General features: G+C 36.2%; 1 protein-coding gene across 5 annotated transcripts in view; it reads right to left on the reverse strand.

Moving 5' to 3' along the window:
• Positions 1-23,449, reverse strand: part of MAGI2 (membrane associated guanylate kinase, WW and PDZ domain containing 2) — a 718,224-nt gene that overhangs the window by 500,967 nt on the left and 193,808 nt on the right. For all 5 annotated transcript variants that reach the window (XM_065743669.1, XM_065743670.1, XM_065743668.1 and 2 more), the window contains exon 2: positions 13,015-13,131. In XM_065743669.1, the coding sequence (XP_065599741.1) occupies positions 13,015-13,131 (117 nt within the window). The remainder of the gene's footprint in view (positions 1-13,014; positions 13,132-23,449) is intronic.

A 23,449-nucleotide genomic window follows, 5' to 3' on the forward strand; every position in this document is an offset into this window, starting at 1 on the left:
CTTGCTGAGTGTGGAAGTTGCTTTACATTAAAATGAGATTGATTTTTTTTTCAAGAATGTTGACTAGAGATGCTAGCATTATAAAAAGGAAAAACTCAAGATAATCTAATTATTTCTTGTTCATAAAAACGTGGTTTTCTCCAGGAAAAAAAATACATAATATAAATATGTATGACTATCCATACTCTGTAAATTATGACAGAACATTATTACACTTCTGAAGCGTAGCACTAAAAAATTAGAAAATGTCTTAATTTAGCAGTTGTTTTAATTTATCTTCTTTTGGATTTCTATTACAATGCAATCTTCAATGATCCTGTCACAGTGTATTTTCCCCTCAGGATTTCCACTTCAACAGTCTTGTAAAAATTATTTCTGTTTGATATTTATCATTCAGAACCTCATATTCACTTTCTCCACTCACCTTTCTGCACCAACACAACCTCCCTTAGCCTTGTCACACCTTTCTCTTGTTCTTAGCTCCCATGCAGAAAATCTACATAAATGTGTGCACAAACTTAATCTGTTTGCAGTGTGGGCAGGAATCTGTCTAACAATGTACTATAGCACCATGCATTATGCCCCTGATGAGGATGGTACATTACCTCCAGCTGAGTTCTGTGCGAGAGCTTCAACCACTCACAACACCCTTTAAAGTCACATTCAGAAAATGTTATAAGATCTGTAATAGTCTAACAGAATCCAACAGGAACACAGAGTACTAAATTAATTTCTGTTTCAACTCATTGACAGTTCATGAAAGATCAAGTAAACTTGATTAGTAAAACCTACACTCCAAATTATGACTGCTCCTCTGTACATACATTTCCTATGTAATTTTACTTATGTTCTTATCTGGTAGATTTAAATCTCCTCAGAAGAAACAACACTTTACAATGCCTAAGCATTGTGATAGTGTCCTCCTTCTTTTTAATCATTCACAGGAAAAGGAGAGAAACAAAAGCATAACTGCATCAGTAAAAGGTGCATTAAATGAAACGAAATATTTTGACTTTCTTTCATCAGCCTTGAAAAAAAATATATATGAACAGTAGACTCTGAATTCAAAGTGATCTTCAAACTAAACCAATAATCTATTTTTCTTCTTATTAAAAAAAAAATCAGGAATTTAAAGAAAACGTTCAGTGAAACACACAATCACGTGCAAATTTATCTTCAGATGTAACCTACATGTTTCCTCCACCATTCAAATGGCTTCATAGACATCCACCTTACGGTCTAATCCTGTGATGCGTACCCTGAGACCACATATCAGCTTGCTCAATAGTATGGTAAGAGGTATATTTTTTGCTCAGAGCTGTCTCTACACAACCCTAATTATTCTCTTAAAAGTCAGCTTTCATGTAGTCTTCAGTAATTGTTCGTGAGCGCAGAGATGTTTTAAAAGCAGAATAAAAGACCCGTAACTAAACTTTACACTTCAGTCAGTGTCACAACATGTCTTTAATGACAACAGCAGTGCTGTGAATCTCAGGTCACTCACCCAACTCAGGAAGACTTTGCCTTTTTGCACAGATGGGATTAAATGCCTGCTTTCACCAACCTCTCCATGTATTCGAGGTCAGTGAAAAATACCATTAGTAGGTTACAGTGACTAATGAGATGTAAGGGACTTAAAAGGGCAGATCTGCTTTTTAAAAACAAAATGGAGATATGTCATACTTGAATGCTTAACATCTTTTTTACTGAGCTTTAACCATGACCTTGAAAGGCAGTTTCGAAATGGTTGTTACTTCTATGTAAAACAGTGATCTTTTTTCTAGAATTTCAGGTAGAATCTTTAAAATTTTAAGTCATTAGTATATTCACTTGACCTAAAGTTACCAAAAGAAGATATAACATCACCACAGTGATATGAAGAGTTAGTATACGTGCACTCTGCTCCCTGCATGAAGCCATCATTGACAAATTACATTGTCACTTCCAAGGTCTGTACTGAGCTAAAGGAAACAGGACAAAGCTGCACTTCATTTTCCCCCATGACATATCTGCTTTTCATGCTCCTCCACTATCTGATGGACAAAAAACATCAGATGTAAAAAACAAATATAACAAACCTTTCTACTTTCTCACTGTCCTTTACACTCTTTTTCTTTGAGGTTCCATCTTTTGTCAAAGAGGAAACATAAATCTGTAACTTAAAAAAGAAAAACAAAACCTTCCATCTTTATTCAGAATTTCCTGTTATGATGTTAATGGAGAAAAAACATTTCCTTGTTTTTATTATTATTGGTTCAGTCTTCTACGCTTAATAAAAGCAGGACAGTGACGGTATAATTATGCCTTGCAGAAGGCTTCTCTTTTCTTTTAGGATCTACTGCTTTTTCTAAACTTTGAAAGCAACTCAATAAAACAGGAACTAGTTAACAGAAATAGACAAAGTAAAGGATAGAGCTTAGATATTTTCACTTCTTAGTAGGCAAGAAAAGTCTCTTAGAAATATTGTCTTGTGGACTTCAAACATTTTTTGAAAGAAATGGAAATGGAAGTTAGTGGAAGGATGGGCACTGCTGAATCCCTCAGACGCCCTGGCCTTTCTTTCTCTTCTTTTCTCCAGTTTGGAAAGAGCAGCTCTGCTACACACCAGTTCTAATCTTGTACCTGATTCTAAAGATTCTGAAACGTAATAATCTCTACAAAATCCTACCAGACATTTCAGAGTTGGGAGATGCAAATTGAGGATAACGACAGGAAAGAATAGCAGTAATTAAAAACCCTCTTTTTGTGAAGATGATGAAAGCAAAAACTTTTTCTGAAATTCACTGCTCTTTTTCAGGACATGGCATTATAATGTACAAAACCATAATGACAACTATACCGTGATAGCTTTAACACCCAGATTACAAAATTGTTTCTAGCGCTAATTGCCACGTTTCTGAGTCAGTACAAATTTAATTATTTAGACAGTGGCAAGTTTGTGCCCCAATCATAAAACAAGAGCAGATGCACTTGTGTTGTAGATAAAAACAGTTGATGGTCTCAAGCTAAGTTCTGATGCACTGCAAGAAATAATAATTATTTTTGAAGTACAGAGAAAGAGGAAGATTGAAATCGAATAGTCTTACAGATTAAAACTGCAGCCAACTCCATTTTGCACGATGCATAGAAAATAACTTGCCCCACAGCCCTTGGTAGTAAATGGTAAACCCTGTATCATTTCAAATACTCCTTGAATGACAACTTGAAGAACTGAGTGACTCACTCAGGTGTACATTTCTTCTCACGAGACTTAGAAAGAAAGAAAGAATAGGCAGAAAAATATAAAACTGGTCTGTTTTTTATGCCATGATTGAGAAGGTCATCTAGAAGAAACATAATTGGAGATATATTTGGGAAGGAGCCTTGTCTATGGTGTGGACCAAACCTACATTTTTTTGGACTAAACCTACATATTGCCTAAACAATAGTTTTGGTGCAAGCCATCTTCTCCAACCTGTGTAAGACATACAGACACTAGCCACAAGCTTTTTTTCATGCATTCTCCTGTCCAGTGGATGGAGACTTGGAATCAAATGCCAAACCATCAGCTTGGTGAGCAGTGAGCCAGCCAAAGCTTAGAGTTAACATGGGGTGTTCTCTCCACCAGGTTTGCTTTCAAACAAAACCAATGACTTCTGTACTTTGTATAGTATCCAGTTCATTTTATATGAGTATCTGTAAAATGTATTCCTGGGGGCACCCACTTTCCTTCATAGAATCAACCCTGACATGAGATGTGACTGTCCAGACCCATGTTTCCACTGCACAAGAACTTACACCAACAGAAACGTAAGCGTTTTATCTCTCCATTGAGCTAGATGGCAAAAGAACACAGATTTGAGAATCACAGATCTAGACAAGCAATGAAAGTCCATCTAAATCTGTCTGTATCGCTCTGTGGATCTAAGCTTGAGGTCCTTTACATTGCTGGGAAACAAAGCAACTGGAATATGAATAAGAATGATGGGTTAGTTACCTATGGCAGTTTTAGACATATAAGTGACTACATCATATTTTATTTTATTCAGATACATGAAAACCCACAAGCTGTAAATACTATGCATAAGTTGTTTTAGCTACAACTATATTAGCAGTTTCTCAGTGGTATTCCGCTAGTGTTGGCTGCTATGGGAATTTGATGTGCCAAGTAATCACCACTGAAGAATGTGAATACTCTTAATCTGCTCTTAATTTACTCCTGCACCTCCAGAATATCATTAATGTATTCATACAATCTTTTTCAATTGCAGATTTTCTAGGTTAATCTATTTCAAAAATACTTTTTGTATAACCATATATTTTCAGAGTGAAAATTGGTAAGCCGTATTATTCTAAATTATTCCGAGGGTATTTTTTTATTAGATGACACTGCAAGAAAAAATTAACGAACAAAGATCTGTATGTACATGAGTTCAATGAGGAATGATGAAACGTACACCCCACAGACCTGGTATAACCAAGTAAATTAGAAAAAGATTAATTTGCTGCCGAAAGCTGTTAAAATAACTGGACGAGCCTCCGTCTGCCCATAATGATTTAAATTCCCTTTTCTTGCACAAATGGATTTGGCCAACTTTTGCAAATAAATTGTTTCAGTTAGGGAAAATGTATGCAGCTGCATGGGCATCATCAGCTGCAACTGAGCAAACAAACAAGAGAAGCTGCATGATGATGGCAGAGCAAGGGGCACTGTATCCAGTTGAGATAGGCTGTATATGTTGCAGCTGTTAACTGAGAATGTCAAAAACTAAACAATAGCACTGTACATACATATAGTGGCAGGGCAAAAGAGAATTTTTTGTTTTTGTAATTGTATGAGACTGCAGAGAGCAGTTATGCAGAAATTCACAAAGGGTTTGCATGGATAGAGAGAAAAGGGAGGAGCCTCAGTTCTCATGGCACATGTTCTTCAAAACAGAGGAGTGCTGCTGCACCAACAGCCACTGATAATGATAAATCAACAGTGCTGATAATGTTCCATGCTTATGGAAACAAACTCAGAATTGCTGAGAATTTGATGCATTCTAGTGAAGATGATTATACAGCTCAAAGAATGGCTGAGGTTGGAAGGGACCTCTGAAGGTCACCTGGTTTAATGCAGGATGCACTAACTGAAAATGAACAGATTTTTAGAGATGCTGCTACTAGGAAATCTTCTGTAAAAACACCTTCTGAAAGGAAACTTTGCCAAATCACCATCATAGCTGAAATTTTTCTAAGAACTGTTTGTGGTCATTAATGATGGGTAGCAGTCTGTAAAGCACAGCAGGACAGGATTCCACTGATGATTCCTGACATGCCTGTGACCAAATTTTCCAGGAAGTACTCTACAATTTCCTCTGCAGAGGAAAAATGAATTCTGTTTTTGTAAAATTCCAAGGGTACACTATATATAGAACTTTGAATGAAATTTTATTCTTCTGTTTCTATGTGATTAACAAGTTCCAAAAATCAGGTCAACCATTCAATGAAGTCATTATTAATATGAGTAGAAGAACAAATACCAGCACTAATATGAGTTGAAAAGAAAGCTTGCATGTCAGTCAAAACCAAGCATGGGAACAATAAAATACAAATGACATGAAATGAGTGGTGTGCATTTTGTCATTAGCAAAAGCTACTAGAATGCAAGTGAAGACTATGCCAATAGCCACCTAGAGTGAACTTCAGTCTTTCCTTCATATAAAATTATCAACTATTCTTGAAAACAATTTGAAAATATTTTATGGACGTGTTATATGGATTACTGATTACATTTCTTGAAATACAAAGGAAACACATTAATAAAATAATGATAATTTATTGTTATGAAAACGCTAAGGATCTCTAACCTACACTTTGAAAAAATATTGCTTTCTAGAAGTGTTTATTAAATTTATAATACTGTATAAATTCATAAAATATTTTATGATAAATTTTATATTATATAATATGAATGTATGTATTTGTTATAAATAAGACTATAAATAATTATTCTCAAAATTTTAAAATTTTAAAGCTGAAATAAGACAGTTTTACATTCAAATCCAGATCACTGCTTTCCACGATCCTTTTGAAATACAATCTGGAAGCTCTACAATTTTTTTTTCTTCTTTTTTAACAAAATGTATTTCTGCTATCTCCACAGTAAGAACATTTCCCTATTCAGTAACACTGTAATATATTTGACAGAATGATTTGAATATTCCACATTAGACAGATAGCTAGTCAAGAGGTTGATGTGTTAATAGCACTAATGGTCTGGAAAAAGAAAAGCGTATAGGATGCGATCAAAACTGGAGATACAGGAGAAAGATGAAACTGTTAGAAACCATCACATGACAAAAAGGGGACATCTAAAACATGGTGCTGCTGGAGGCTCTACTACACTGACCTTGGCTTACTGCAGAAAGATCACATCTGTACACAATTTGTGCTCTCATCTGTTCTCACTTCATGCTGCAGTTACATCACATCTGACACATTCCATCTCTTCCTCATCTTGACCGGTATTTATTTTGTTTGGTTTCCTATTATTTTAAGGTGAGTATTTGGAACAGATGGATGTGTCACTGAACAGCTGAGAGCTGATGCTTTCATTATGTAGAACTGAGACATTTCTGAGCAAAGCTGACAGAAATGTGTTTCATTTCTCATGATAAACAGTGCAATGCTTTCAATCAACTATGCAATTTGTAGATATCGTTTGGGCATCTGTTTACCCTAGATCTTAATTAAGATAAAATCATAATTCACTGTGATAAAAAAAAATAACATTGTTTTTTCTTGGTCTTGAATTATAACAATGCTTCCCACTGATGGCAAGGCAGCGCCTGCAGCCTGAACTCAGAGAGTCTGAGCAATACTGTGTGCCTGCTGACTGCGTGGCAGTGCCGCACTGTTACAGAATAACATCTGCTCTGAAATATACAAAAACGCCCATAAATTCACATGGAAAAGTCAATACTACGATGCATAAGCCAATCTCTGAACCACACAGTCCCAGTGCCTTCAGAGAAACAAGTCAGTGTTACTGTGTGCATTTCCAGGTGGTAAATGGAAAATACATTACATGTCGTGGAAAAGAAAGGAAGGTCCACAGGGTTTAAACACTGTTCCATCTAATATCAGTCAATTCATGCACTGACTATGCTGCAGGTTTATTTGTTGACTGTTCTTTGCCTCCTCTACGTTGGCAGTCATTTATTTGAAGCAGTGACCTCCTCATAATCATCCGGTACACGTGGATGCACTGCGCATAGCATAGCAGGACCCTCACCTCACATAGTTTCCAGATTTGTTTAATTTTGTTTGACATACAAAAAAAGGCTGATTCTGCTTTAAATACATCTTGGAGGTGAGCTCCAGTAGATACACAACAAGAAGGCTTCCCTACAGCTCTGCTTTGCTCTATTCTGAACCATCAAAGTTAAGTCTTAGCAATAACTAACACCTGTCTGAAAGAATAAAGTAGTCATTAAAGTAAGGTACTGTTATTTGCAGCGATGGGAACATCTCTTGGCAGTATGGTGTGCTAAGCACAGGTTATTTTATCCTAAGAATAGATCCACATGACGTCAAACCAGCAGAACTTTTAACCAGCAATATCTGGACTTCTTAATTTGTTTATTTTAAGAACAAAGCTGTGCACTGAATTTCTACTCTTAAAAAGATACTTTTGACACTGAACTGTTAAGAAAAATATATGAAACTGATGGCAAGTCTACTTCATGCACTCCCCTTTGCTCTTGGGTATTAAGACTTTTTAGAACAGGAACAAAATATTTTAAGAATGAAATTTATAGGACTCATTTGTTTAAATATAAATTATACAAACATATCTCACATCCTTATTCAGAGAAGCAGAACTACACAAAGAGTTCATGAATTATGTATACTCTCACCAAATATACATTTATTGCCCACTTTACTCTCCCACTCTTTCCTCAGCTCTGAAATGAGAAACTTCAGGTGAAAACACTGATATGTAACTGGAATTACCTTCATTACTTACTCATGACCAAAAGGTTAGTCCCTTTTAATAGTAATTAGTATATAGTAGCAAAAAATATTAGAACCAATAAAAATTTATGTTTGATGATCACACCAATCACATCCAATGCCAGGGAGGAGGGGAGGAAAACCTCTTCACAACACAGAGGTTCCTTAGTTTTTCTGATTGGTACCCTTGAAGAAAACAATGAATGCCTACAACCTCTTAAAACATTGAACCTCTCTGCTAGAGGGAAAATCTGTGATAACTGTGGAGTAAAAACAAAATATTACACTACACATGCTTTATCTTCTGGAAAGGAGACTAGAGAACTAACAGAAGCACTTTGCAATGTATAACATTTTAACAGCACACGGACAATACTGCAGAACATAGGTAAAATATATTTGTACACAGACTGGATTATACTAGAATATAACAAAATAATGTCTGAATGTGTGGCTCTTAATTAAAGTCATTCAAAACACAATATAATAATGACCCAATAATCTAATTACATACAGAAGGATGAAAAAGGAATGAATGCAGGAAGGGAAAACATTATTGTGGTCACAAGTTCCAAATTTGCAGTTCAGTCTGCTACCTGTACTCACAGGTAACAGAACAATCACAATGCCAACAGTCAGGCTAAGCAAAGGGAGGAATTATTATCACTATTTCACATGTGGAGAACTGTAGCACATAATGACTGTATTTCTTGCCCTTGTTTGCACACACACAGAATTTGGCTGTCGCAGACTGAACTTTTCTTCCTATGTACATGACAAATGTCTTAAATAAACCATTCTTTCTACAAGACTTCTGCATTAATAGTGGTACTGTGTTATCTAAAGCAATAAGCCAGAGCCACACGCCAAGTTCTTTCCATTTTCCATCACTGTTGTTTTTCTAAATGCAAACACTAGGAAGGAAACTTCTTTATCACTTTTTTTTTTTTTGTTAATTATCATTTCACATGATCTCTTCTACCACATTGCCCAGTGTTTGGGCTGCAATCTCCACTCTTGTATATTGGTGCAGTGGGATAGAGCCATTCATACAGTTCTTTTTAAACAGATTGCCTTCCACTATAATTTTATATATTAAATGAAAAATTCATGTTTTAAGGAGAAATATCAAATGAAACAGGACTATGATGGTCACTACCAAAATTGTTTTCCTGACACGTATTATCCTCAAAGCTTCATGTCATCACAAGAATGAAGACAGAGCCATTTCTTAAGACTAGAAAGTTGACAACTGCAGTTTACTTCCAGCATTATCAAGTACAAAGTGCAGCACAACTAAATTCTGTCTGTCCATAGCATTCACAGTCTCAGATGTTTCATGGTCTTACTCTTGGTGAGACTTGGACAGAAAATCAAGTATCGCTTATCTATGTTTAACACGTCTTACCATGGATAATTTTTGGTATTGTAACACATCATAGCAGTCAGTGCCCCTAAAAAACTTCTAAATAAGTTTAGGTTATGAAAGTTGTGCTTAAAACCCATACAACTGAAGCAGAACATAATGCATTGCATATACTTCAGTGAGGTCTTTAGAATATGGAGAGCTGTAAACCTTTCCCCCCGAACCGTTTTTTTTATAACTGTTTGACTTCCTCTGAGATGATCAGCATATTTCTCACCTGCATCACTTTTGGTTTCTCAGCACATGAAGTCCAGACTTCCTGCCTGCATTGAAACAAGAGCTGTGCCTTGACAGAAGACCGTTGTCTTTCCTCTAAAAGGTAATTTTCTTTTATGTTGTTTACAATACTGTATCTTTAGTTTTAGTTTCCTGAACTTCTCTACTGAAAGCTTTATTGCTTTTCTAACTCAATTTCAAATTAACAGAACGTTTTCTTCATTTTCTTGTTTATGTATCAGTTCCATGACTGCTGTCACACACCTCTGGGGATAGTTAACAGCTGCATCTCCAATGCTGTGAATACAATTGTATTGCATTCTCCCATAGGATACAAGCGTGTGATTTCTGTTGATAATATACTGAGAGTCAATTTCACGTGGCACTAAGAATGGCAAGGACTTACAGAAGGCAACATTTGATTCTTAGGATTACATGGTCATTTCCAATTTTGTAAAAATAAAAATAGAGAAATGCAAAGAACAGAAAACCAAGCAACAATTCACCCCATTCATAGCAGACAGTTTCAGAGGGCAGAATTGATTGACTGCACTCCTATTTATCCATCCTTTGGTCAACATGGCATAAAATATAATGTACAACTCAAATTTTTATCTACTAAATACCATCTTTTCCATTTTCATTACATTTGACTTATCTTGATTTAAAACAGGTATGCATTTATTTTTCTGACTGCTCATTTCACAGAAAGCACTCACTCATTTCACGTAAGTGAAAGATGTATTAGTTTGGCCTGGCAAGCCTATGGCTGAGAAGTCAGCAGTCATGCCCACTGCCCTGCTAGGCCCAGTGCTGTCAATCTGAACAAAAAGAACAAACAGTAGAAACTTAAGGACTGTCTTATAAACGTTCTTCTGGTTTCACTGGCAATTACACATCTATACCTGAGGAAAGATCCTAGGTGTGTTTTAAACGGGAAAAGGTTGCCACCTATTTGTCAATTTTTTTTTTCTTTATGTTATAGCTTTGCCACTAGAAATAAAGGCTGAATCATCCACTGCTGGCTTTCTCTATTATTCTGCACAAGAATTTGACCAAGTGAATACTGCTTTTGCTCTGTCAACATCTGATGCAAGATTTGCAATGTGCATGTTAGTCTGTACTCGTTATTCAGTGAGCTTGCGGGCAATGTTGTAGTCAGTTAAATATTACTGCTGCATGCTACAGAAATCAGTAGAGTGCTTGGAACCATTAATATCAGCCTAAAGAGTTTAAAAAAGTACTCTAAAGAGAAAACTTTGTACACTGGCATCCATGAAAACTCATAATGCTCACACTTAAAAAAAAATTATATGAGAAAATAAAATAGTTTTCATTATTTTTTCTCCTAAACATGAACACTGGAGAAAGAATAAAATTGCATTTAAAAAGATTCTTCTCAATTATGACTGAAGGGAATTCTGGGTTGCAATCTACATGAGGGTGCCCTTTTCACCTATTTGATTATGGAAACTTCCTTAGAAAACTATGTATCACCCTGCATACATTTTTATATTTCTTTTCCTTAGATTACAGACATTTCCATAGAACTTTCAAATTAAACATGCCACTCAGGCTTGGGTAGCATTTTTTCTAATACCACTATTGAAAATGGTCTTCTATTCCACCCAAGAACATAACCACTTACCTCATGATTCAGCTGCTTTCATCCCTGTCACTCTTATTTTTTAAGGTTCTTACTTAGTTAAAACTGTTCAGACTATAATATAATAATCAAGAATCTATCCATATACAATGACAGAGGAGATGGATTAATCACAATAGAAAGGAAACTTAATTTTAGTTGTTACAGGTTTCAAATTGTGGTCTTTTGTCATTTTAGAGTTCCTTCAGAATGACAAATTTGTTTCTGTTGGGAATGCGTTTCTCTAGATCACAGAGTGTTTTCTTATTGCCTTGACTGAAAATAAATAAATAAGCAAATAAACTGAATTATCATGCCTATACTGCCCACATGCAGTACCTTTTATCTGTGTGCAATACTTGCAATATTGTTGTTGTGTTTTTGTTTTTTTTTTTACTTAAATCCGAACCTCCAGCATTAAGAAGTGTGTATCAGGACTATGGTAATAATCTACTAATCATTCTACTATGGTAATAATCTTCCAGACATCATAAGAAGTGGGATTTAATCTCAAAACCTCTTTGTACTTGCCTTTGTACTTCAGGTCTGGCTCTGAATGCTTTCAGACAAAGCTAATTCATCACAAACATTACACTGATACATGTTTTATTTTATTTGTACAGGTAATCTGCAAGTAAACATTCTTTAATTTTTGTCTGCTCTCCTTTCTAATCATGGATGTATAGAACTCCTGAAATTAAGACATTACATTTATCAAATTTCAGCTTTCAAAACAGAAGTGAAGTGACTGAGCCTCTTTCGGCACGTCAAAGCTCCATTCTTCAATGTAATGGAAGAAGTTGTACAGTAGTATTCGTAACAGAACAACAGCTTTAAAAGACCACCCACCACCACGTAAATAGCAGTCAATTATTCAAGGTATCTTCCTTTGCCTATCATTCCAGTGTCAACATTGCAAATTCAAAGGTGCGCCTTTACCTTTTTTTTTTTTTTTGCCAAAAACCATTAGTGTTTTTTTTTTGTTTGTTTGTTTTCTTTTGTTTTTTCCTACCAAGCAATTATTTTGAGGGAAGAATACAGGAACTTTGTTCCAAAGCAAATAATATGTTGCCTGTCGTCCAAGTAGATCTATTCTGAAAGGCATGGCCTTGACAGTCTGACATGCCGTATGTTACTCTGCTTAATTTCATGTCTCCTCCAGAAACAGATAACTTCAGCGCCTATAAAAATGATTTTAGAGGTTTCAAAATACCTCAGATGTAGATATAGTTGACTCACAGAAAAACAGGAGAACTAACATGCAATATGCATTATGAACTTTCATTGCCATGCCTGCTGCACCTAACATTTCCTAGTTCACATGCTTCCTCTATTGCCTCAGTGCATTTTGAATTCCAAAGTGTTATTCTGTAAACTATAATACTGTGAAATACGAAGCAGATCAGACTCTCACTGCTGGACATAAATTTAACCAGTCCAGAAAAACACTTTTTCTTTAATTTGTGCCTTCTACAACTATAGAAGAAAAAGATTATTCTTCTACAGCCAGTTTATGAGAGCTACAACTATGAAAACACCAACCAGTTTCAGATATTAATTCAGAATTAGACAGTTCAATTCTCCTGCAACATCATGGAAGATATAAACCAACCCACTGATCTATTTACAGGAAGACTGCTTCAACTACAGTCCACCTCTTGACTTTTCACAAATGGCCTCAGCACAATTAACTCAGATAATCTGTTCCCAGTAAGAAAATAGAATTATTCATTTCCACCCTACTCACATGGCACTGTGCGGAGGTAGAGATTGTCTCTTATGATCTGCTGGAGCTCATGGTCTACCGAACCTTTCTGGAACCGTAAATTGAGGTAGTGACGAAGGTCCTTATCAACAATGCCTCCTGTCAAAGAGGAGAAAAATGAAAGCATGATTTAAAAATATATTGCCTTAATGGAAGCAATGAATCACTTGTAAAGTCTCGGTAGCTCATTTTCCTTCATGTTTCTGTCAAGACAGATGACAGAAGAACAAAGCTTTCCAGTTACAGCATGCAGTTGATATAATACTATTTAGTATTGATGACTATGAAGGTTAAAAACAGTTAATGATAACTGGCTAAAACTGTTCAGAAAATACAGTCAGATGTCTTTTTTTTTCTGAACAAACTGGTAACATTATTATTATTATGTAATTACAAGCATATATATCTACATGCTACATTATCAGGTATTACGTTACTTGTGACCTACAGAACAATTTCCAACCCATTTATTATATTAAAAAAACTTCATTCAAAATGTCTTGGCACTGTTCAGTGTTTTTTGTCCAAGTGTAGCCAGAATAAAATGCAGCTAAACTAGTTGTTAGCTGTAATATGACCATACAAACATGATAAAATCCTTTGTATTATTTATTACCAATAGTGCTCACTTCTGAAAAAGAGACCATAGCAAACAACAGTACACATTTTATTTTCATCACCAAAAAGTCATTAGTAGTATTTTAGCATGATACTGCAAACACAGGTGGAAAATAAAACTGAGATAAAGACCCTGTATTTACCACTCTTACCAGAAGTCTAGAACAAAAAGTATTGTTTAGCTTATGACCATTGTATCTTCATCCACTATCAAAGACATAAAAGTGTCTAATCCAAAGTGACTAATAAACAATCCCCAATAGAATTCCTCTCAATTTCCCTTAACATGGAGTATGGATCATGTTTATAATTACAGGGAAAAAGTCTAAAAATAACTGCATTTCTTCCCTCTCTGCAATACTGACATAAGAATAGAAAATCTTCAAAACATGGCATTCTGATATGTATTGCCAGGATGAGAAACTGTAATCAGATTGATCTCTAACTTGGTGCTTCATAAATTTAACCTTAAAATACCTTTTGGAAATGGCATTTGCTATTGTAACACCTGCCAAACATCTTATTGACTTGGTCTCTACTGTAAAGATTTTCCCATAAAAAAGGAACAAAAAACATTCCCACCTAATTATTTGAAAGTTACTGCAGAGTACAAAGGTTAATAAATTAAAATATATTTCTCCTTATATCTATTCCTATTTATCTCTCAATTACAAATCTGTAATCTCATTATTGCTGCTGTTTGTCAATAACTTCAAAACCTTTTGTGCCAGGTTTATGAAAAAGCTTATAAATAATTTCTGTCATCTTTAGCTCAAGGCAAAAACAGCAGACTCTAGGTAAAAAAGGGAAGAAAAAAAAAAAGAAAGTAAGAGAAAGAAAAAGAAAAAAGTCCACACTCACAACAAAGATGAAGAAATACCTGTGTGCCCAGTTCCCAGGTGCTGAGAACCTCCATACAGATCTGTTTTCCTAGGATCCAGATTAAGCCATTTAGTGCACTACTTTGGTATTATTAACCTTTTCTTTAGAAAAGGTCTCTGTTTGCAGACCAGACCATCCTCACTTCTGCTATTTTAGTTCACTTCATTTATTTATTTTTACACGATTTCAGTGGAGGTGAAGGCTAGAGGAAGCTGCAGAAACATGTTCTGCTCCTGATTGGATTTTACTGTCCTTTCTGATCAGCTGCAAAGAGTAAAGGTCCTGAAGCTCTTGCTCTTCTTGCTCTAATATACAGAACATGCCCAGTGATGCAGATGCTTTCTGGCAGCCTGAGAAAATGCCAGCTTAAGAACAACAGCTGTAGCCTGAGCACTGACATAAACCTGAATCATTCAACTTATGACATAAGTTTAGAAGTCTGCACAGATTTCTGACCGTCAAAGTGCATTTCTTGTTTTGTTTCAAACACAGTCATTTACTTGACCATGTCATTCCAAACTAGAGTATAAAAAGGTGTATTTACAAGCATATCTACAAGAGGAAGTGTCTATATCCTTGTATTTGTTACAGACAGATTTAGAAAGGACAAGTTTTTATCAGAAGATCCGCAGAATTGCAGAATGGATGGGTTGGAAGGGACCTTTAAGATCATCTAGTTCCAACCCTCTGCTATGGGCAGGGACACCTCCCCCTAGACCAGGTTGCTCACAGCCCCATCCAGCCTGGCCTTGAGTGCTTCCAAGGAGAGGGCATTCATAGTCTTGCTGGGCAACCTGTTGCAGTGTGTCACCACCCTCACAGTAAAGAACTTCTTCCTAATATCTAGTCTAAATCTACCCTCTGCCAATTTAAAATTGTTTCCCCTTGTTCTCTCACTACAAAAAGTTTCACCCCAGCTTTCCTGTAGGCCTCCTTCAAGAACTGGAAGGACGCCCTACAGTCCACCCAGAGCCTTCTCTTCGTTATGCTTAACAGCCCCAGCTCTCTCAGCCTGTCCTCATAAAGGATGTGCTCCAGCCCTCTAAAGATTTGTACAATGTGCAGGAGAAAAAAGCAACTTAGCTTTCTAAAAGAAATGAAACAATTATTCTTAATATCTGTTGTAATGTGAGCAAAGTCTACTTTAAAGAGCAGTCAGATATACAGCATTTGTATTATCAACAAATCTCCTTCTTTGAAAGTAATTTTGTTTTCTGACCTTACTGACAATTTTCAGTTCTTCTGGCATTAACTTTTTATCTGGTATAACAATGAATTTTACATCCCATAAAGTGTTAAAAAATAAAACATTTCCAGATTCATAAACAGCAGATGCAATATTTTTAATTCATTCCTCTGTTGTCACTCCTTTGATTTCCCCCCCTAAAAACCTTTGTTGCTTTACCAGATGCTTGTCAGAAGAATACTTGATTTGACCCCAGATGTGCTTTCCACATATTTATAATGCTTGACAGGAGCATTTGAGCAGCCTGATCCTAACAACTGTAATTTGGGGCCCAAAGAAGCTCTAGCGATTCACAGAAATTCAAAACATCCTTGATTTAACAGCAGTGAACTAGATCTCACATTAAACAACGTAGAATTCATCAATAAGAAAGAAAATCACATCAGTAAGTTCATGGAAAGGGAAGCAATCAGCAGCCATCAGTTTTTTACAGAAAGTAACAGCGTACCAATATACATTGGTATGGTGTAGTCCATTCAGACAAGCGTGTGGCATCCAGAACTGACTTCATTTCTGAAAAATTCAGCCTTCCATTATTTCCTCTTTTTATAGTCTATTTAAAATCATTAAGATGTTCCAAATTCCTGATAGGCACCCAAGTCTGTAGTCTCCTTATATTCCCTGAAGGCCACAGCAGAGCACCTGTAAGGCTCAAAGGCTGCCAGTGCTTGTGGCACGGGACCACCAGCCCCAAAGCAGCTCAACAGCAGCTCACAAGGAGCTCAGAAATATGGAGCTCACAAAGGCCACATCTTGCTCACAGTACGTGCCAGTGAAAGGAAGAGTCTTGTTGCATGCCAAGAGTGTTACACAGCTCAAGCTTTAGAAATCCAACCCAGAGACCATAATTAAAATGTTCTTTGGGCACTGCCAGAGGAGGAGGCTGACAACTCCATGACGCCGGGGCATTCACAAGCTTTCAGCCATTTGGGTATTTTCTTTTCTTTTTCTTCGCTACAGGCTTCAGTTTCATTTCACTCCAATGAACCCCATTACTGTGGTAGCTGGGAAATAAATATTTCCAGTAATGACCTCCTTCATAAACGTTGCCTGTTTCAGCTACCAACCATGATGGCAAACTCATAACCATAACCGTATTTGACAGAACAGATCTTAAAATTGAACTAAAAAATTGCTGTGTTTGCATGTTTTACTCATGAGCATAACAAGTAAAGTACACCATTATATAGAGTTTTAATATATTTCCATCAACTCTCCCTTCCTTTCCCTTCCTTGCTGCTCAGCTCAGAGCAGAGGAGCTGAGCTGAGTCCTGATGGCGGCTGCAGCTCTCCCAGGGAGCGGAGGGGCAGCGCTGAGCTCTGCTCTGTGTGACAGCGACAGGGCCCGAGGGAGCGGCATGGAGCTGTGTCAGGGGATGCTGGAGAAATGTTCTCACTGAGGGCCGTGGGCATGGAGCAGGATGCCCAGGGCAGTGTTCACACCACCCAGCACACTGGAGTTCAAGGAGCGTTTGCACACTGACATCAGATAAACGGTCTGAAGTTTAGGTGGTCCTGTGTGGAGCCAGGACCAGTGATTCCTGTGATTTATTTTGGAGCTTTCCATTTGGTATTCCACAGATACTTCAAGAGGAGTGTACTCTCTGAAGGGCCGCTTGCCAAACATGAACTCCTCTTGTTGTTCCTACAAAGTTACCTCTAAATATTTTATTTCTTATGCTTAACACAATTCTTCTGGTTATAACTAATCAACAATAAACACTATTTTCTCATTGCGTATCACAGCCTTTCAGTGTCTTCCCCAAACCTGGTGTGATAAATCAGTGGTTTTTTAACAATATTAAAAAAAAATGCATCTCAATCAAGAATAAATTGCCTTAGAGATTTTATTTGCTAGCTTTAGAATTGAAAATATTTTATCTTTCCTGGACACTATAAATATTCCTCGTTTAAAAGTATCTATTAGTAAGCAAACTCTTATGTCTAGGCTTGCTATTGTAAATGCCCTGTGTCTGAAAAAAAAAAAAAAGGAAGTAACACAGGACACATACGTTGTTGAAACAGTTTATACTAAAAGATTATGATCTTTCTATGTTCCTTCTAATGCTCTACTTCCAAAAAAAAAACAAGTGTTTTCAACGAGCTCCCACTTCTGACTGCAAACACGTGACACAAACTCTCAGCCAGGTCAAATGCTTTGGCTAAACAGACTTCCACCATATTCAGCATGACTATTTCACTTGAGAGTCTCACCCCAAATATTTATCTACTTGCTATCTAGAAACATAATACTTCTAATATCATATGCATCTGACAAGTTGTTTTTTTCTGTTCCTCCTAAGTAGATTTACCATTTAGTGCATGCCAGAATAATTTCTCTTTCATCATTCACAAATGACCCAAATGGCCTTTCAACCATTAGTCCAAATTATTCACTAATTATCATTAGCCCAAATGATTTCTATATTCATCAGCCCAAACAAATTATTCAAAACAGACATTGAAATTATCTGGTTTATTAGTTCTTGTCTCTATTGTTGAGAGAAAATGTCTCTTGTTCATGAAAGTAGTTGCAATTTATTTATTTATTTATTTTGTGAAAGAAAATCAGGACCATCATGAATTGTTAGGTAGTTGCATATGTAGCTTAATCACTCATTCCTGAATATTTTTTGAAATGGGCCGCTAAGAATTCAGAATACCTGAAATTGTCATGTAAAATTTCTCTCACTCATACATGTCAGAATGAAAAGATCATAGAGAATTTGTGCGCAAGACCTAACCTGGAATGACCTGTCATTCTGTTCTCCAGTTGTGTTTTTCACACCCACACAGCTCCAGGCTGACAAAGAACAAAAAACAGCAAAACATTTACTGATTTATTGGGAAGAGCAAAGCAAGCTTGAGCAGCAGTGAGAAACTGGCAGCACATATCTAGAGAAATTCTGTGCCAGCCGGAGCTCAAAAACATGACTGCCTACGCATGCTCCTCATTGCAAGTTCTCTAAGATAACCAAAAATATTTAAAACAGACACACACACACACAAAAACAAACAAACAAACAAAAAACAGCAACTACCATATCTCCCATCCAAGTTTTTCCCCAGATGGTCCTCTCAGGGGGAAGAGTAATGTCATCCTCCCCAGAGAGGAGCTCATAACTAAATTTATGATCAATACATAAAATATGTCCACCAGGTACTGTTTTCAATAGTTGAATGATATTCAGTTGCAATAAGCTTCAAAAAAACATCTTTAGGAAATGATTAATTAAAGGAGAGTTGATGTTTAACATCATTCATAAGAACACTTCTTAACAACGGTCCTCTTGGATTGATTAATAAAGATGCCATGCACTTAACATTTCAAAAATATGAAATCATTTGCTTTAATATTTCTTTAACCAGCAACAGTAACAAAAATATAGCATTTTTTAAGAGAGTATGAAGATCCCAGAGTAATAACAAAAAAATAAGGCCAGGATTTTAGAAGGACTGGTTATTAAAATGCAGCCTGCAACTAAACTTATTTTTTAAAGGAAATTATTCTTGGCAAACTTATCTAGAGCTAAGAGGAACTTATCATTGTATACTGGGTGTAGCCAACCCTGGAAGTTACTTTATTTTTCCATGTTAAACATCATCATAATAATGTTATGAAAGAAGCACAACAGTAGTAAATTATTAGAAGCATGTATTGCATTCTACTAATCAGTTCAAGACTGCACATGATCAAAAAAACCCCAAAACTTATCAATCTCTATATTAAACTCTGGAGCTCTTCTCTGAACTTCTATCTGTCTTCCACCACTATTTTCAGCCAAATCTGATATCAGAAGTCTTAACTTTCAAGTCTCAAAACATGATGGGTGAGCTATCATCACTGTTGACCAGTATGGTCAGATAAAGTATAGCAAAGAAATAAGTAGAAACTATAAATGAAAATTAGACAACTCAAGAAAAAAAAAAAATTATTTCATACTTGGAGCCACTCCAGTAAATTAGAATTTATAATACATTAATGGAGAGCTGAGTAAATTAAGAGAGTAAAGGCTTTAGTAAACAGTAGATCTTGGGTCTCTTCCATGTGCCATATATAATGAAAGACACAGATATTTACTTTCCTAATGGGAAATGGCCTTCTATTCTAATAGGCTATGTATGGCAAAAGAAGGTGATAACAGCATCTTAAATGGGATACAGACACTACAGAGCAATAACAGGTAATAAAGGAAAATTGTCTTAATCCTTCTAGTGACCGCTAACAACTCAAGATGACCACAGTCTCTATCCAGAAAGGCACTACTCCCTCAGCTGCTAAACCTTAAGTGAGGGGTGAAGAGGAGTAGATTCAGGCTCCACCCCTTCCAGTCACTCAGGTGCATTTCTTGCACCTGAGCTCCCCAAGTTAAACTTGAATTCCCCAGGTGCTCAACCACCACTTCAGGCTGCAACCTGGCAATTCTGCAGCCTATTATTTGTAATGTTTCCTTCTCTTTCTGTGTATTGATTATATTAGTATTTTTATTGATATATTGTATAGAGTATACATACACATTGTGCCCATACGCACACTGACATTTGCATCCTTAGATGCTATCTTTTATTACCTTCTCTCAGCTTTCAAAATTTAAGGATTTAAAACTGAGGAGCATAGGGTCTATAGGATAAATTGCAAAGGAGCAGTACAGAATACAAACTATATTAATAACAGAACAAAATCTAGGCTAATATTGAATAATTTTTTCCACAACAGGTCCCCAAAAACCCAGACGTGGATGTATGTCTCTCTATATATGTAATTCCATAAACTCTATGAGAGATATGTTAGTGCTGCCCTTCCTGGACTAGGCAGAGGTTTGCTTATTCCCTGACCGAAGTGCACTCTCTGCCTTGCAGAGGATGGAGGCTGCTCACTATCTGAGGACAGCCCATGTTTGGTTTACTGCCATCTCACATCTACCCTGAGGCAAGTGCTACCAGGCAGTTTGACTAGAGCAATGGACACCCTGCAGCAGCTACAAGGGGAGATCAGGGATAGACTCACCATCGGAACATTGTGAAAACATACCTTGCATTAAATTACTTTCTTAGCTTTTCAGCTAACCTCAATAATATGATTGAAATATAAGACCCAAGTTAGCACTGTGCTTGTAGCGTGTGATCTGGGAGACTGTGTCAGCAGGAGACTGTGTAAGATGAGCTAAATGTATCTGCATTTTGTATCTTGTTTCTGATTACTGAATTCAGGTCTTATTAAAATATTAGATCTCCAGTCACATCTTCCATTGTGAAACCAGCTGCAGCATATCCCACTGTCTGCTGGCAGCATGTAATATTGACTTTCAGATAAGCATTCCCAAGTCAACCTCAGGGATCTGCCTTTTAAGTAGTAAAACTACTTTGTAGCTCTACTGTTTAGCAGTACTTTGCTTTGGTCCCTGTAGTTAACTGGCTCCTTAATGCAGTTATTGACTGGAGTCACTGGGAAAACTATTATATAATTGTCTAGTAAAATAAAACCATGTTCTTCATACAAATGAGAGGACTGTTTGAGGCACATTCAGAAAACTAATGTTTTTTCTTCTACATTTTAGTCAGTAGATGTATAAATAAAGTTAAAAAAAAAAAAAAAGTAAGAATGCTGCTACTATGGCTGTCCAGAAATGAATTGCCATATACTCTATTTTTTGAAATTCACTAAAGCAAGACTTGCTCATTATAGAACAGAGCATTTTGTAGGTATATATACGGTTACGTATACAGTATACGGTTGATTTCTCTGATAACTTACACATAAGCATTAATGATTACTACTGAGATATTTAAAAGACTGCAATTGTTCCTACATGACTTACTACATGGGAAATAATTACCCCTGCAGATGTTTTTGAAAACCATTGACTACACTGCACGGGATTATAGATTAGCTTAGAAGTGAGAATCTCAAAAATGACACTCTCAACTTGCACAGTCAGAGCCCAGGATACACTTCTCATCTTGAAATGTGAACATATTGACAGAATTCTTCAAAGAGTCCTTACTTACTATCAGGTACTGAGATGCTCCCAAGTCACAGCAATCTTTTTATTTGGACAAAGAGCACCACAGCAGAACTTGAATCTTGTTAAAGCGTCTGTTTGCTATGCAACCTAACTCCCAAATATAGCTCTCAAAGAAAATGATAGAAAGCTCCCAGATGACTTCAACAGGAAAAGCTGCAATATGGAAATAAAATACCTTACAGATATTCTTCTAAAGACAAAAACCTGTGGAAAATTGATGGCTCATAAAGCTGAAAACTCACTGAATAAGTTCAAGCAGTGACTGGCTGTAGAATACTAAAAACATTTGAATGGAACTAAGAATCTTGCTTTTAGCTTCAGAAAAACACTTATATTTATACGTGGGCTGAATACTTTGCCAGGAAGCCGTTTTGAATTCTAGGAAAATCCACATTAGCCACAAATGTCCAATAAACGAGTTAACTAAGAGGACATAAGAATTTTATCTTTTGAACAAACAATATCAGAATATTTACTTTTTTGTGCATATATTAGAAAAAAAAAATATATATATATTTATCTCTGTATGCTACTTACCAAGATGTTCATTAGAAAAATACAAATTGACTTCTCTGGAAAAGCTGAAACATAGTGTTAATCGTCTCATTGTGTCAGCTTAATTCTCTGTGCTATGAGGGTGAATCACCTAACAGAGAAACCCTGATTCCTTTCTTGAGGTCATCTGGTGGAAAAGCAACTTCAATGGTAAGAACACCCACCCAAGAACATACTCGAACATTTCTTCCCAGGAACCAACTATCTACATCATAATTGTATCAAAACCATCTCTGCTCTCCACATCCAGATTCTCCACAGTCCCATCTGTGCTCCTCCCTGAGCTACTTGCTCCTAAAAAACTGTGCTGAGAACTACACAGACAGATCATCAGTCTTACTTCATAGAAGAATATATAACAGGTTTCATTATTTAAGCAAAATTAGAACATGAATGTGTTCTAGAATCATCTTAGAAATATTTTCTCATTCTTGCTTTCTGACTGGTAAAACCTTCTCTTAAAAGTAGGCAGGTCCTCATCTTTAAAGAAGTTACTGTTCTGTTTAATATTCAGGTTTTCTATGAATACAGCCATGTTTGTTCATCTACTAGGAACACTAATATGCTTTTTCTCTCATACTCTTTTAGTTTTATCTTCTTTGTGGAAGACAATTGTGGTGGAACTTTGAGGCTTGACAGTTCCTTGAATAAAATACGAAAGACTGGATTGGAATAGTTGCACAGTTCTACCAGAGTTGAATTATTTGAAAGGTATTCTACTTAAATCATAGCTTCACAATTTTAATTGCTTGAGATAGAGACTTATTTTCCTCACTTCTGGAAATAATATTGCCATGCTAATAGGCTGTGAATTGTGAGCTGACATTTTGTAAAAAGAGAAAGATTACTCTGGGTAAAAAAAATCCCAGTAGGTCACAATTTTTGAGGAAAGCAAGCTAACAGAAGCTACCATTGTATGAATTCTAGCAATAGTTATAAAATGTGTATCCGAGTCATGTGAACCCACTTTTTTCAGTCTTTATAGCATCTCAGTCTGAAACAATAATGTACTAAGAAAAATCATTATTGTCAATCCATTATCTCCTGGATTTCTACGCTTGTTGTGTAAATTGCAGAGCATCATTCTGCA

This window comes from Cyrtonyx montezumae, unplaced genomic scaffold (genome assembly GCF_038088225.1).
Source record: "Cyrtonyx montezumae isolate F1298 unplaced genomic scaffold, pur_monq_1.0 scaffold_3, whole genome shotgun sequence".
Lineage (NCBI taxonomy): Eukaryota > Metazoa > Chordata > Aves > Galliformes > Odontophoridae > Cyrtonyx > Cyrtonyx montezumae.